Source organism: Anastrepha ludens, chromosome 4 (assembly GCF_028408465.1).
Source record: "Anastrepha ludens isolate Willacy chromosome 4, idAnaLude1.1, whole genome shotgun sequence".
Classification (NCBI taxonomy): Eukaryota; Metazoa; Arthropoda; class Insecta; order Diptera; family Tephritidae; genus Anastrepha; species Anastrepha ludens.
Genome location: NC_071500.1, coordinates 59,892,532 through 59,909,499, shown reverse-complemented (window position 1 = coordinate 59,909,499; position 16,968 = coordinate 59,892,532). Strand labels below are relative to the sequence as shown.

Sequence of the window (16,968 nt, the reverse complement as noted above, 5' to 3'; positions counted from 1 at the left end):
ACTGCAAGCGAAAGCGCGGAACGAACGACAAAGCAAACAAAGCAAACGAACGGCAACGTTCGACATCTTGCTCTCTCCTACTTAAGTGAGCGTATATATGTATGTACATGCGCATATGTACATATATAAATTCACGTATTTGTATTTGCATATGCCTTTTTATTGTATATGAAGGAAAAAATGTATGGTAATATTTTCCATATACCTTATAAGATATGTTGTATTCTAATATATGTATATAAACATGCATATACATACACAATTTCGCGCAATTTTCAAAAAGAATAAATCTATATGTAAAGATGCATACAAATCATATGGACATATCAAATATACGAATCTATTCCGTACGCAAGCAAATGTAAGCTAATGTGCTTGAACTGCAAGCGAGAGCGCGGAACGAACGACAAAGAGCACAATCGGCCCCCGCGTTCGGCAACGTTCGACATCTTGCTCTGTCCTACTTGAGTGAGCATATATATGTATGTATATGCGCATATGTAGGTATATAAATTCACATACTTGTATTTGCATATGCCTTCTTCCTGTGTGCATGGTAATTAACCATTTCTCTGTTGAGAATAGGACGATGATAGAAAAAGTAGGAAATGAAAGGGAGTGTTTCGAGTGTAAAGTGTCTTGAAAAAGGCAAATCGATGATGGTGCCTCTTAGTGTTGTTGACTTATTAACGTCTGATGCACAATCGAAATTGAAGATATCTTTCATGAATTTGATAAATGTTTCGTCATTTTTCACGTTTGTGTAAATGTAACTTGACCTATTCCAATGCGATTCTATTTAACTGCTCCTCTATATTCATACAAAATATCTATCAAACAAATAAAATTAAAATTTTGTTTTGAAAATTGCAACCATTCCATCAATATTTTCTTATGACGTTGTCACGTTAAACTATCGTCAGTAAACCGACTTTACAGACAACCTCTTTTTTTACTTTTCAATAATACATAGGCTGAAAAGTTCCGAGCCTAACAAAGAAAACACGTTTTTTTTGCTCAAAAGTAGCTTTATTAATCATCGTAATTTCCATCAAGAAATACGTAATCATTTCAGCGCCGCTCTAACATTTTAATACCACTTTTGTAGAACGATTTATCTTTTGCCTTAAAATAGGCCTCAGTTTCAGCGATAACCTCTTCATTTGAGCGAAATTTCTTACCGGTGAGCATTTTTTTCGCTGGAAGCCAAATCTGGCGAATACGGTAGATGTGGGAGCAATTCGAAGTTCAATTCATGTAGTTTTGCCATTGTTTTTGTTGACTTGTGACACGGACAGAGTCAAATGCCCATGCAATGTAAAGCCAACACATTCCTTTTCTATCATTACGATGTCAGCAACTCACGCAACTTAGCTTTTCGATCATTCAAAACGATTTTGTGAATTTTTTATGTTTCCTGGTGTTTTGGACGACCACTGCGTTGTACATTATCGGTGTCTCTAAGACCACGTTTGAATTCAGCAAAGCATCGGTTTATTGTTGTTCCTGATGGAACGGTGTCTTCATAACACTTTTCAAGCCATTGTTTCACTTGAACGGATTCCTTCTCATCAAAATGCAGTGTAAAATTAAAATATGAAATTTTTTTTTAGCCTTTATTTTGAAAATAACGAAAGGAAAGTTACTCTTAGCACAATTACTCACGAACTAATGAATAGAATACCATGAAATTTTAACATCTGTCTTTTTAATGTTAGTACTAACTGGAAAAGATGTGAATGCAATAAAACTAGTGCCATCTATATGTTAGGCCCGTAACTTTTCAGACCATGTCTACATCAATACTCCAACTGTTTAACTAGTGTATTATAAAACCACTTGAATTTTATTCCAACACTTGAACTTATGTACATTGGAATTGGAATATGTATATTGGAAAAATTTGAATGCAATCCACATATGAAATCACCAGAGATGTGGATATATTTCTCAATTTTAAAATGTGTGTAGTTAATATTATATTTTTTATCTGTTGAGGAATTAAAGGGCTCTGTTGAGGAGTTAAAGTGCTAGACATTAAAGGTCTGTTCGAAAAATAATTGGCCTGAAATCGTTTTGCACGAAAATATTTCAGGTTCTACAAATATAAATATCGAACCTATAGTAAATATTGCTAGATCAGTAGGTAGAGAAGGATTTAATGACATGGATGAAGGAGATATTTATGAATTAATAAATGACGCTGAAGATTTTGATGAGGAAGAGCTTTTACAATTAGCTGATACACCTGACCTGATATTGACGAAGTAGACGAAAATTTACATATAGAAAATCTTAATATATATATGTATATAATTGGCGCTTACACCCTTGTTGGGTGTTTGGCCGAGCTGCTCCTCCTATTTGTGGCGTGCGTCTTGACGTTGGAGGGACCTACAGTTTTAAGCTGATGAGGAGCTTTTCCATGGCAGAAATACACTCGGAGATTTGGCATTGCCTGCCGAGGGGCGACAGCTATTAGAAACAATTTTTTCTCAATTTTGGTGTTTCATGGAGATTCGAACCTACGTTCTCTCCGAATTCCAAATGTTAGTCACGCACCAACCTATTCGGCTACGGCGCCCGCTAAATCTTGGAATTGTGATTCTTATGCGGTACGATCTACTGAATTTAAAATAAAAATTCAGCACTGCCTGGCACCATAAGTAAAAATGCAGAAAAAAAACATATAATAGAATACGAAGAATTATTAAATAGTGAACATTTAATTATAACAGACGAACCAGAAGATATGCTCTTGAAAAAAAAAGAAAAAAAGAAAATAACGTAAATTTCAAATGGTGAAATCTTTGAACATTCTGTTTTAAAAATAAAACAAGTAATAAAATTCATTTTGGAATTATGTAATTTATTTGGAATTAACTGTTTTTAGTTACATATGCATAAGCTTTTTACTTAAAATGTTCCTAGTTTGATTTCAAAATGCCCATATTTCTTTCCTTTAAAAAGAATCATTTGTATGAGTACATAACGCGTTAGACAGGGCTAATGTTAATTGGGCTGAAAAGTTTTCGGTATGGTGTATTTGCTTTCCGGAGACGTTTACTGTAGGTCCCTTCATTTGTGGGAGGCATACCGGAAGGAGGTGCTCGACTAAACACCCAGTAAAGAATGTACATACGAGCTAATTGTATACACATGTCCATGTATATATATATATATAATATAAATATTTTTATAGTAGTCGTTTACTCGCTTGCAGCTTCACTTCCTGAAGGATGAACCTTGGTCAATCCTTAAGTCAAATTTGTTTTGAGCTTACTTTCTCATATAAGCGGCATCATAAGCGGGCGTTCCGTTCCTGCCTAGAGGTTACTTCATAGAAACACAACTGAAGCCATGAACTGCTGGAATTTTTTGGGAAACAATGTCTCTTGCCATGGTAATGAAAGGCTTTCTTCTCTCTTTTCCTCTCGTAAAATGTATTCTTATTAATCAAATAAACATATTTTCAAACAAAAATTATTTAAAATGCCTGTTTGCAATGAAATGACTATTTCGATGAAAGCAATACAAAACAAATGTTTTAGTTTAGACACTTATGCGCGTATTTTATTTATTTTTTATTTACAATGGCCTTTATCGGTTGAAAACTGGAAAATCATGAAGAAGACATGCTTGGGAAAATATTGTTGTACACATACTTATTGTGATCTAGACTCGATTTTTTTGAAAAATGCTTTAACGGAGCCGCTACAAAACAAGAAGAAATAATATACATATTTATCCGAAGGTCTAGGTTTACATATGTACATACATACGAGTGTATGGAATAACATTGCGCTGTAATGGTTTTTCACAAATGTACATTTCTCTGTACATTGATGACATTTTTTAAACTAACTACAAATACGTAAGAGATGATACAAAATGATGATGAGTGTATTTAACTAAAATTTCTTTCATAATCTTAACAATATTCACGATTTTTTTGAACTCCGTTTTGTGACTAATTTGCCGGAATCTCGACTATTAATGACTTCAGCATGGAATCCTGTCTCCCAATCGGCATAGTATTTAACGGTGCGAACATTACCATCGGGCTCCACCAGAGAGTATTCGCCTTTTACAACATCTCCATCCCGTTCTTCCTTCTGATGCTTTATATCTCCTGTATATGGGTCATTTACGCCATACTCGAAGGCATATCTAGCATGGTCACTCTGAAATAATTAAAAACAAAAATCAAAATATTTTATAGGAGAAATTTAGAAGTATTGATAAAATACTCACATAATGTTCATAGTGTTTTTCTGGAATCGTTTTGATAACAGCTGGTTGTATTTTGAGTGCAGGTTGTGTCTTCAGATAAGTTGCGGGGCTAGTACTATGCGCTAGTAAAGGTGAGATTGATGGTGCATATCGATAGAGTCCAGCGCCAAGCGGACCAATACCTCCAACTCCGTGCGCATAGCCACTAAGTAGATCCCTCTGGTCCTTTAAAATAGGCAAACTCCCTTGGACTGTACTGTATTTTAATGGCGATAAACTTAAACTGCCGCCGACTCCGTGTAGAGATGATGGCCCAGTTCCACCAAGTTTCAAGATCGGTGACAACCCGGTGTGTCCCAATGCTATTGCTCCATAATATGGACCGCCGTGCGCCGAAGGTATTGTTGAATACCCAGCTATAAAATGAATACATTCCATATTTACGTTATTTGAAAAAGGAATTTCCTCTAATACCGCACACACATTGTAAGGATTTTAAAATTCGCAAATATAGGATTTTCAGGCTTTGCGATATTTACTGAAGTGTTAGTTCTAAAATAGCACATTATATTTATAATAATTCGATAGATTTTTTTACCGTTTTTTTAGAAAACCGTTTTTTTTTATGCGAGGGGACATTTTTTGAGCGTCTTTGTCCAGGAAGTGAGCTTTAGATTTTCAACGTAACTAATTCCTGTTGCAATAAAAGCATGTAACAAGGTAGGTCCTTCGTCTACTAATCGAGTGCAGTCTAGGATATCTAACCGGCTTAGAGATTACAGAAAAACGGGGCATGTGTACTGTATGGCGCAACACAGCATGCTGGAATACCAACTGAAGTAAATTTGAAAATGGACTCCAAGTTTGAGAGCAATAGGATTGCATTTCCAGTCTTCAGTGCATTTAAAAAACAATTGGTTTGCAGCAAAACCATACGAAACCTGCGAGCTGTGTAGGTCTCTTATCAGGAAAGAAAGCCGGAAAGAGAGAGCCAAGAGCTTAAGTAACCAGCCACCAAGAAACATGTGTGAAGACTCATAGAATCATAGTGGCTCCGGGTCCGGATATGAAATCCAAATACCAAATGATAGAAAAGAAAGAGAAACGTTCGTCAGTCCATAAGTTCGTGCGTATTTTACCCATAACTTCACTTTTGTACGATTTTTGCAAAAAAAAAATTAGTTGCGGAATATAACGGAACTATTTATATTTTCTTTGATATATTGTGCATACAACAAGTGATTTTAATCGCGGATAGAAGCACGTGTTGGTAAAAAAAAAAATGGAATCTTCGAACGCGTATAAGAAGCATATTTTGTATTTTTTTTATAAAAGTGGTAAAAATGCAACAACTGTTGCTGTAGAAATAAACACTGTTCACGGATAGGATACCCTGAGTGTAAGGAGTGCGCAAAAGTAGTTTTCAAAATTTATCGCACGGAACAGTTCACAGGCACCTGGTTCAGTTGGGAAAGGTTTCAAAGCTGGGAAAATGGGTTCCGCATAGACTTTCCGTCGCCAACCTACAGCAGAGAGTGAATGTGTGTTCTCAGCTGCTGCAACGGCTTGAAAATGAAAGTTTTTGAACCGTATCGTTACTGGTGATGAAAAATGGGTCCTTTACAATAATCCTGTTCGCAAACGCCAATGGTTAGATAAAGATGAAACACCAGAACCGACCCCTAGAGATGGCGTTCACCCCAAGAAGATTCTCCTGTCTATTTGGTGGGATATGGCCGGTATTCTTTATTATGAACTTCTGAAACCAAACCAGACGATAACTGCTGCTTATTATTCCCATCAGCTAGCAAACCTGAATGAGGCACTTAAAAAATCGACCGTCTTTAGTGAATAGACGCAAAGTTTTGTTTCACCACGAAAACGCAAGACCTCATACCGCAAGGTAAACATTAGGCAAGTTGAACGAGCTCGGATGGGAGCTAATGCCGCATCCACCATACTCTACGGATATTGCACCTTGTGATTATCACTTTTTCCTTGGACTTCAATCCCATATGAGTAACAAGAACTACTCCTCAAAAGAAGCTATAAAAAGGGATATCGAAGCGTATTTTGGTTCCAAGGACAAACAAGTTTTTGAGCAGGGAGTTAAGAATTTTCCGTTAAGAAAACAATGTAAATAATGAAGGAAAATATATTATTGATTAATAAATACTTTAAACATCTTTTTTATTAATTTTAAAACCATCTTTAAAAAACGCACGAACTTATGAACTGACCGATATATTAAGCACGTTTCTAGAAATTTCAACGCGATGTTTCGAAAGGTTTCTTCTTGTAAAAATTGGGAGTTCGATCCCAAATGCAGGTATCAGTTGTTAGCGGAACACGAAAAGGATCTAAAAGTTGCCTAATATAAATCTGATGCCCCTAGTTTCAAAACCCGATAGAATTTCAGTAAGATCTTGATGACCATACCATAGCTAGGGAGCGGCTACCGTAATTTGGTTGTGGCATCCAAATTCGCCATCCAACATTACCAGCGTTTAAGGTTAAGGCGATTTCCAAGCCAATCAAAGTTTGAAATATCATACTTCTATATGGTTTAAAAAATTTTTTAAATGTCGATAAAAACATATACATTTTACGAGTATGCATTATATATGCCATGCAGTGTATAACAGTTTGACTAATTTCTTTTTATGCAATAGTAAAAGTAGTCGAAAATTCCATAAACGTATCTGTTCATATTTGCATATTTAACTCATTTCACCTTTGACCTCTATGGACCCTCGGTATGACTACCATAGGTGTTGTTTTGTTTGTTCATTCATAGCTCATTTCTTAGGTGCCCAAATTAAATCATTATATTTTAAAATAATTATTTCAATTGGGGAGGGGGAGGACTATATTCCTAAAGTTATGATTAGTCATGGGTTTGTCTAAGGCAATGCAGGACAAGGAGTGGTGGTGTAAGGTATGTGTAAGCAAATCTAGGTCACGGTCACCGGCTTATTAATTTAAATAAGTATATTTGTTAAAATTAGCAATTCATATATTACTTGATGTTAGCGGTGTTGAAGCGGAATAACTCAAGCCAGATTTGCCATAAACGGGTTGCGCCAAGTTTGCTACAATAGGAATTTTCTGTTGGTGTAGGAGCGCTGCATTGGTCAGATCTTTACCCAAACCTAAACTGCCAAGTGAACTCTGAACTGCATATCCACCGATACCTGCTTTAGTAGATATACTGGAGTATTGTTGAGATATAGCACCACTGCTTGACAGCTTAGCTAAACCTGTACTTGAATGGATTGCTGATAAGGCTGGCGAGGCATATGTTGCTACTTTTGCTAACGCAGGAGTAGATATAACTGGCGTGATGGCTGGCACTGAGTAAGGATTTATTTTGCTTACTGCAATGGCGGGCTGCTTGGAGATGTATTGATGAGAAACAGATCCACTGGAACCGTATTTTGCTGACCCAGTGCTGGAATGTATGGATATTACGCCTGGTAGTGGATAGGATGACGATTTTGTTATATCAAGTGTTGGCGCAAGGTAATCTTTAGCAGAAGTTGTCAATGTAGCTGCTTGAGTTGCAAATAGAAGTGGTTGCGACGGCTTCGAAACGAGCTGATGGGATATAGCACCGCCACCGGCATATTTTACAGACTGCGCTCCCAAATTAACCGACTTAATCGACGGGTTGGCATAATTTAAAGCTGAAACGTCTGGTGCCGTCGCATAGGTTACGGTTTGCAAAGGTTTGGAAACGTATTGATGGGAAACTGCACCACCACTTGCATATTTTACTGATTGAGATCCTAAATGTGTGGCAGTTAAGTCAGAGCCTGAAGAGTATTGGGTGAGACCAGACGTTACAATTGGCGCTACGACTGGTGCAGCGACTTTGGTTATAGCAGGGGCCGAGTATATAACTGGTTGTACACCTGTACGTATGGCTGAAACGGCGGGAGCAGTAGCATAACTGCTATGTTGTGAAATTCCAAGGCCAGAGGAATATTTTGTCACAGTGGGTGCGGGATATGCTTCTACTTTTGCAACTGCTGGGATAGCAACGGCAGGGGTTTTTACCAGCGGTGACGCTGCATAGCTAATGGTTTGTAAAGGCTTCGAAACATACTGATGAGAAATCGCTCCACTACTTCCGTATTTCACGGATTGAGCACCCGCATGGATAGATGAAGAGCCCGAAGGGTATTGAGTTACAACTGGTGTTAACACTGGGGATACAGCAGCGATCTTGCCAACTGCTGGAGTTGAATACGTCAAAGGTTGTATAGGTTTGGAAACGTATTGATGTGAAACTGCACCACCATGTTGGGAAACTCCGAGACCAGAAGAATACTGTGTAATTGCAGGTGCGGCGTAAGTTCCCACTTTCGCAATAGCCGGGAGTGCAACGGTTGGTACTTTTGCTATTGGTGCAGCCTCATAGCTCACTGTTTGTATAGATTTGCCAATCGCTGGAGTTGAATACGTCAAAGGTTGTATAGGTTTCGAAACGTATTGATGTGAAACTGCACCACCATGTTGGGAAACTCCGAGACCAGAAGAATACTGGGTAATCGCAGGTGCGGCATAAGTTCCCACTTTAGCAATAGCAGGGACTGCAACTGTTGGTATCTTCGCAACTGGTGCAGCTTCATAGCTCACTGTTTGTATAGATTTGCCTATTGCTGGAGTTGAATACGTCAAAGGTTGTATAGGTTTTGAAACATATTGATGTGAAACTGCACCACCATGTTGGGAAACTCCGAGACCAGAAGAATACTGGGTAATCGCAGGTGCGGCATAAGTTCCCACTTTAGCAATAGCAGGGACTGCAACTGTTGGTATCTTCGCAACTGGTGCAGCTTCATAGCTCACTGTTTGTATAGATTTGCCTATTGCTGGAGTTGAATACGTCAAAGGTTGTATAGGTTTTGAAACATATTGATGTGAAACTGCACCACCATGTTGGGAAACTCCGAGACCAGAAGAATACTGGGTAATCGCAGGTGCGGCATAAGTTCCCACTTTCGCAATAGCAGGGACTGCAACTGTTGGTATCTTCGCAACTGGTGCAGCTTCATAGCTCACTGTTTGTATAGATTTGCCTATTGCTGGAGTTGAATACGTCAAAGGTTGTATAGGTTTTGAAACATATTGATGTGAAACTGCACCACCATGTTGGGAAACTCCGAGACCAGCAGAATACTGGGTAATAGCAGGTGCGGCATAAGTTCCCACTTTAGCAATAGCAGGGACTGCAACGGTTGGTATCTTCGCAACTGGTGCAGCTTCATAGCTCACTGTCTGTATAGATTTGCCAATCACTGGAGTTGAATAAGCTAAAGGTTGTATAGGTTTCGAAACGTATTGATGTGAAATTGCGCCGCCACCTTCATACTTGACAGATTGAGATCCCGAATGAATAGACGATAACCCAGAGCCTGAAGTGTATTGTGTTACTACGGGATTTATTACAGGTACCGCGGCAGCGACTTTAGTTATTGCAGGGGCCGAATATGTCAAAGGCTGATGTGAAATTCCTCCCGAGGAGCCGTATGACGCATAGTTGCTGCTAGTGATAGACGATACGGCTGGTGCAGCATAGTTGACAATTTTAGATACTCCGAGACCAGAATTATATTGTGAAAGCGTAGGCGAAGTGACGGGAGCAACTTTAGTTAAGGGGACTGCGGCATAACTTGAAGTCTGTACGGGTTTCGAAACATATTGATGCGAGACTGCTCCGCTGCTTGTATATTTGGCGGATTGTGTTTCCAACTGGATAGCTGTTACAGCTGGTTTTATAACTGGTGAAATTGCTGAAACCTTGGATATCGTGGGAGCTGAATAAGTTAATGTCTGTATAGGTTTGGAGATCTCTTGATGAGAAACTGCGCCAGCAGAAATTCCTTGACCTGAACCGGCGTAGTGGCCATGTTGTGAAACTCCGAGCCCAGAAGAAAATTGTGTAATTGACGGTACAGCGTAAGTTGCAACTTTGCTAACTACTGGAATGCTGGCTACTGGTACTTTACCTACCGGTGCAGGGGCATAGCTTACTGCCTGCAAGGGTTTCGAAACATACTGATGAGAAACTGCGCCACCGCCTGAATATTTAACAGATTGAGAGCCTGAGTGGATAGACGATAAGCCAGAACCTGAAGAATATTGTGTTATGCCGGACGTTATTATTGGAGCCGTAGCTGCGACCTTACTTATCACAGGAGCTGTATATGTTTGGACAAGTGGTTGTATAGGCTTTGAAATATGTTGAAGAGAAACGCCGCTACTCGAAATTCCGTGGCCTGAAGAATACACTGTAACTGAGGGAGCAGTATAACTGCCATGTTGAGAAACTCCAAGACCTGTAGAATATTGCGTAACCGTGGGAGCAGCGGCAGCTGTTACTGTAGATACGGCTGGAATAGCAATGGCAGGTACCTTAGCTACCGGTGTAGTTGCATAGCCCACAGTCTGCAAAGGTTTCGAGACATACTGATGAGAAACTGCTCCACCACTTGCATACTTAAGAGACGGAGATCCGGTAGAGAGAGATGAAAGAGAGGGAACAGCATAACCTACCTCTTTATTCAAGGTAAGACCGGAAGAGTACTGAGCAACCGCTGGTGCTACAAGTGGTGTTGTTATGGCAGCCACTTTAGATACGCTTGGACTAACGAAACTCACTGATTGTGTTGGCTTGGAAACAAATTGGTGAGATATAGCTCCATTCGTACTATACTTTTCACTACTATAACCAGATTCCTCGGCTGCAGCCACTGGGTAGTGAGCAATTGCTGGTGTAACTGCTGGAGTTACAACTCCTGAAACATATGCTGTTGAAGATACTGGTTTTGATACTTGTTGATGGGAATATGCCCCACTTGAAATAACAGATTTAGCGCTTGGAGCTGCGTAGCTAACGATATTTGATACGGGGCCAGAGTATTTTGTAATGACTGGCGCAGGTACATTAGTTATTGCAATCTTTTGAATAGCTGGAGCGGCATAACTAATTTGTTGTATTGGTTTCGAAATGTATTGGCTTGATGTTGGTCCACCAGCACCATATTTAGATAAATCTACACCAGATGTTACGTATTGCGATTGATATGCTCCCGCTTTCAAGCCTGACGAATATCCCACTGACAGTGGAGTATATTGCGAAACGGGTGTACTTGAAAGGTAAGTGCTTGATATATGCGGTGCGTACGAGTAAGATCCAAGCGACGAGAACGCTTTCTCGGTTAGCAGATTTCCATCCAATTTAGTGAGAGATGTGGATATTAAGGGATTTGTTAACTTTTGAGTGTATGGAGTGTTATAGGATATTGCAGGCGCGTATGAGTTTAGTTGTCCTGCTTGGAATGGTGTGACATATGTGGAAGCTTTCGAGATCGTTGGGCTAGATTGATAGTATGAGTATTCCGATGATTCATATTCAGAACTTTTCGACCCAGCAGGTGATGTGAAGCTTTGGAATTTGAGATTCGGTATTGTAGTATAAGTCTTTGATAATCCAGGCGAAGTAAGAGCTCCAATTTTGGTTACTTTTGATTCGACGGTTGCGACAGGCGGTAGGTATGCGTTTGATATTCCCTCCACTTTGGGTGGTATGAGCACTGTTTTAGAAATGGAAGGTGTAAGCAAATTTTTTAATTCAATGTCTTGCTGGATGAGCCCAGAAGTTTTAAGAGGCTGATCTGCATATGTAATACCTCCATTCTTTGGCGCAGCATTGGTTGATATTTGCAATAACTTATCACCCAGTCCAACCCGAGATACTCCAACTTCGCTTTCATAATATGATTCGGATGATTTCACTGTATCAACATTTAGATATCCACTATCCGACTGACTTCCCAATGACAAAGGAATTTTATATTTAGCTCTTGCGGGAGTCACTGATAGTTGCACGTTTGGCGGAGGGTAAGCATAACCAGCTGACGCTGCGAGTACGCAGTCTGGTATAACGATTGGTTTTGTACTCGCCCACACTGTGCTACAAAAGCACAATAGCGCTAATTGAATCTGAAATTAAAAAATGAAATAAATTAATTAATGCTAAATGGAGTCTTTCATTGCATTACAATTTTTTACTTTTTATATTTTAATATTTTTTTCTGAATTCATTGTCCTAAACTCATTCGCATCGAAACTTAGTGAGATGGTGCTCTGAACAAGCTTTAACTACCTGCTCAATTCACCTTCAATGTAGACAATGGTAGGAAATTTTAGTACTCGTAATGAACGGCCTAATGTTTGCTGATTTGCAGATCCCTAAAAAGTAGGTTTGATACGAGCATACTGCTCTTATCGAAATCGTGTTGTAAATGTCAATAGAATACAGAAATACCACAGCGAGGTATTAGGAAAAAGGGAATTTCGAGACAAGGCCTGCTTTGCTCAATTATCAAAATTATGGGTCCGGCAGATTACTCCAACTACCATTGAATCAGCCTTTTGATGCCCCAAAAACTTACTAGGTCTCAATAATGTGGTTTAAAACTTGATCATTTAAAAATGTTCGTAAAAATTATAGAAGAAAATTTGGGAGCGAAAATAATTATTTCATTATAATTTTAAGACTTATACAAAATTTGTTACAAAATGGTAAAATTATTGGACTTCGATTAAGTCATCGTTAAAAAGCCATAGCTAACCTAGATGCTAGATGCGAAACTCTTTTTCTCGTGCGAGCGTTGTCAACATGTGCATTTTTTATAACATTCGCCAGTAATATTAAACCGGAAGGAACATGGATTGGGTTTAATTCAAACAAAAATTGGGAATATTCAGTTTCCACACCGCCATTGAGTATTTAGTGGGCGGTTCCCTAGTAAGCTTACATCATATATACACATACATACAACAAAATATGTAGTAAAATAAAAGGTTTTCCAATAACAGGTGTTATGAATGAATGGATTGCGCTATCGAGAGATGATTAACGCTTGTTTATGGCCGGAATTGAATGGTATTGGTCTGGACAACATTTATTTCCAACAAGACGGCGCTATGTGCCACACAAGCAGAGAAACCATTGATCTTTTACGGGAAAAGTTTCCGGACCGTGTTATCTCTCGAAGAGGTGATCACAATTGGCCACCGAGATCTTGTGATTTAAAACCTTGTGACTTTTTTTGTGAGGTCTACGCCATCAGCCATCAATTTGTGAGGCTATCGAGGACATAGGGCAGCCACTTTGCAATTCGGTTATGGAAAATTGCATGAAAAGGATATTGCCCTGTAAGCGTGGTCGTGGTGGTCATTTGTCTGATGTTATTTTCCACTATTAATGGCATACCTTCCTCTTTATAATGAAATAAACATCCGATTATTTATATTAAAAAATAGTATTTTTATTTTAATATCAAAATAACAGCTTTTTTGGAAAAACCTGTGTATTACAATGTTGGTACAATTTTAGTACAGTAAAAACTTTCGTATAGAACTGCCATCTATTAAATTTTTAAGTAAATTAAATATCTAAGTTAAATAAATATCGGCCACACTCTACGCAAACCTGTGAGCGAAGTAGCACATGTCGCTTTGGAATGGAATCCGCAAGGAAGAAGAAATAGGGGTCGACCGAAAACAACATGGCGAAGAAGAATCAACAGAGAGACGAGCAAATCATATACCGAACTAACAGCTTTAGCACGTGGAGAAATAGGTGGAAATCCTTTGTGACTGGACTAATTTCCCAAATATTTATATGTTTATATAATATTTCTTGAACATGTCAATAATAATATACTTATAATAAATAATTAAAATAGCACAATATGGGTATATTTAAGAGAGCATCAGGGTTGCCATAAAAGTAAAAAATGAGAACTAATTAAACAATATTTTACAATATAGGTATCAACAAAAGCCCTTTAAGAGAACTTGAAAACGATTTTTTAGGGTAAGGTTGCCATCTAGTTAAAAAATATTAATATAATATTATCATATTTGTTCTATGCATATTAGAATATAAATGTCAAACGAAAGATGCTTAGGAATTCTTTGATGCTGAAAATTTTTTCAATGGAGTTTCAATTATTTTTTTAGTTTAAGCATTAAGATATAAATTACAAAGTTTTTTTCAAATGAAAGATTTTGAAAGAAGCTTTAACGGGTTGGCAACTTTTGGATAACCGTTTATTCTATAATACCTGCACTGTCCTTGATTATTGCTACATCTGCCTCTATTTTTCATACAACCTTTGCTTGGGTAATCGGGCCAAACAGCAGCATTAGCCTCACTGGGTTATTGAAATATGTCGGTGAATACGAAAGTGGATAAATATTTTTTCTTAGAAGCCCTCAATCTAGCCTGGCATTTATTCCCATTTAAGAAACCGAGCTGTAGAAAAAATGGTAAATTGGTAATTGATAACTGTCCATGGTATAGAACCTTTTGCTAGAATTTTTATATTCGAACTGCTTTGAACTGAGTCAGAAATTGGGCAGAGCAAGCCTTATAGGGTTTTTGCAACACTCATCGTTTTGATACTTGGTGACAATATCCCGAGAAATGGATTTTGAAGCGTTCGATTAATTTTTAAATAGAATCCAAATTAATAGGGAATTTTAGCCTTGCGGCACCGCTGGGCACATTTCAAAGTACAAATGGAAAAGGGCTTGACTTCGCTAAGCTTACTCTAGAGCTCTAACAATTATAACTAACTTGTTCTTGTACAGTCACAAGAGTTATTGAAGTTATTGTTGGCAAAGAAAACATGCTGGCGCACAAAATTTATGAAAAATCGAAATATAATCAAAAATAGTTCAAATATGCAATTTAAATATGATCGTTTTTAGGCAGTTTTTGCAAATTTACGAATTTTTAAATTAGTAGATAATTCCGCCTAATTAGTGATTTCTGCGATGAAAAAAACTCCTTATAAAATAAAAACGGTCTGCTGTTCGGAGTCAGCTTAAAACTGTAGGTCCCTGCATTTTTGGAACAACATCAAGACGCTCGCCACAAATAGGAGGAGTTTAGCCGAACATCCAAAACGGGTGTAAGCACCAATAATATATATATATATTTAAATTTGAATTGGTCGAGCCAAGGAGCACCAAGAGATTTGGTGGCTCCTAAAACAAGCAGGTTAAAAAGACCATTGCATTTATATAATATTCCATTCCAGGGCAATAATATGTACATATATATATTATATATATTTAGCGATTAAATCTAGTTTAAGGTAAAATAACTAAAAATATGATTGCTAAAATTTTAATTAATTTTGATTTTTTTAAACTATTTTTAATGGTAAATAATAATGATTATTTTTTGACTACTTCCATTTATAATCGATTACTAATCATGAAAAAAAAAACAAATAACGGTATGTAATCAATAATGCGTACTTAAAGGAACATAATTTAAAAACCACTGGAAGTATTTAATAACAGTTATTTAAAAGATCTGACTTGTACTTACCAATAACCTTTACAAATTTATGGGAGGGTAAATGAAATTAAAATAATTCAGTTCTATCTTTCTCAAGTTGACTTTAACAAACTTATACCTTTGATTATTTCACAGTTTCAAGTCCAATGAACCTTTTATATATATTTAAATAATTCCCGGCTTTTTGTCACCTGCTAATAATTTTTTAACACAATTATGTTCACACTTTTCGAATAATCCCAGTTTGGCCCAATATTCCTATATTTTGTAATTTTTCGTCATAATTTTTCAGTCCCTAAAAAGACATTTTATAGGCACATTTTCATCACTTTTACCTACGCACATGCACACATACAGATGTATGCACAATAAACACCTCCATTTATGGCTGTAACTAGCTTACACAATTTTATTCTCACTAATTTGCACCGCATGCACATACTATACATACATATATACTATGAGCACTTATGCAGTATGTTTTTAGCAACACTCACCTTCATACTCTCTTTTTTGATAATTCTTAATTAAAAATTGTTAATAAAATATATTTCGAAGTCTTCGATTCAACTACATATTAAGGTCCTTATCACATTGGACATTTATTAGCACTTATGTAATTTTAATCCTGTATACATATACACATATCCAAGGTAATTGTTGATGGTTTGTCGCGCGCGCGTATCCTTTTCAATGGGCGTTAACGATTTGATTTGCGCTCCAACGAACTGGAGCGTCGCGAAACACTACCAGCTAGCCAAGCCCTATTGTCGTTTATATACGGTCAATGTGGTCCCCAACCGATCACAGCATCAGCAGTAGCAGCGATAGTGACAGTGGCAGCAGCGGTGGTGGTGGCGACAGTGGCAACAAAAATTGGCAGTATATCCAAAAAGGCTGTGACAACTAGTGCTAGATTGTACATATATATATAATGGCATGAATCAAAATTATGAATTCGCAAAAAGGCGAAGCATGCGCCAAAACGCTTGGTGAACTACAACTACAATTGGTGCGTCTAACGACTATTGGTTGCGCCGGCGTAGTGCACTTTGCAGCTTTTGGTTTGTTTATTGGAGTTACCTCTTGCTATAGTTTGGCTTGCGTTCTCTGCGTATGCCAACTACATGTAAAAAACGAGTGCACGATTTTTCGGCAACCGAACATGCGTATCTGCTGCGCCGATACGGGTGCGTTTAGTTGCGTAGCTTTTTAAGTTGTTGTTTGTGTTGGCATGTTTGAGTTTTCGTGTTTGAGCATATGCCCCACCTTTACGAACGCTGATGTATCTACTGAAGCACTTTTTGTATATGAATAAATACTTATATATATATATATATATATAT

The 16,968-nt window shown here is 37.7% G+C and overlaps 1 protein-coding gene across 3 annotated transcripts; it reads right to left on the bottom strand.

The window, feature by feature from the left end:
• Positions 1 to 3,561: 3,561 nt before the first annotated feature.
• On the bottom strand, positions 3,562 to 16,355 carry LOC128862559 (mucin-17). Of its 3 annotated transcripts, none has more exons than XR_008454495.1 (5): positions 16,120 to 16,355; positions 7,257 to 12,243; positions 4,255 to 4,649; positions 3,779 to 4,184; positions 3,562 to 3,714 (listed from the first exon to the last, which is right to left on the bottom strand). XR_008454495.1 is itself a non-coding variant. In XM_054101259.1 (5 exons), the coding sequence occupies exons 1-5, from the start codon at positions 16,123 to 16,125 to the stop codon at positions 3,942 to 3,944; spliced, it is 5,535 nt and encodes a 1,844-aa protein (XP_053957234.1). In that variant the 5' UTR covers positions 16,126 to 16,355; the 3' UTR covers positions 3,562 to 3,941. The 3 variants fall into 3 exon arrangements, 2 of the variants coding, with proteins under 2 accessions (XP_053957234.1, XP_053957233.1); XM_054101259.1 differs by having other exon boundaries at positions 3,562 to 4,184; positions 7,257 to 11,834; positions 11,931 to 12,243; XM_054101258.1 differs by having other exon boundaries at positions 3,562 to 4,184.
• Positions 16,356 to 16,968: the final 613 nt, after the last annotated feature.

Coding starts and splice junctions, on each gene's coding strand:
- LOC128862559 (XM_054101258.1), bottom strand. Junction 4,650..7,256: donor TTCAACACCGCTAACATCAA/GTAATATATGAA, acceptor TTCATTTTATAG/CTGGGTATTCAACAATACCT. Junction 4,185..4,254: donor AAAAACACTATGAACATTAT/GTGAGTATTTTA, acceptor TAATTATTTCAG/AGTGACCATGCTAGATATGC.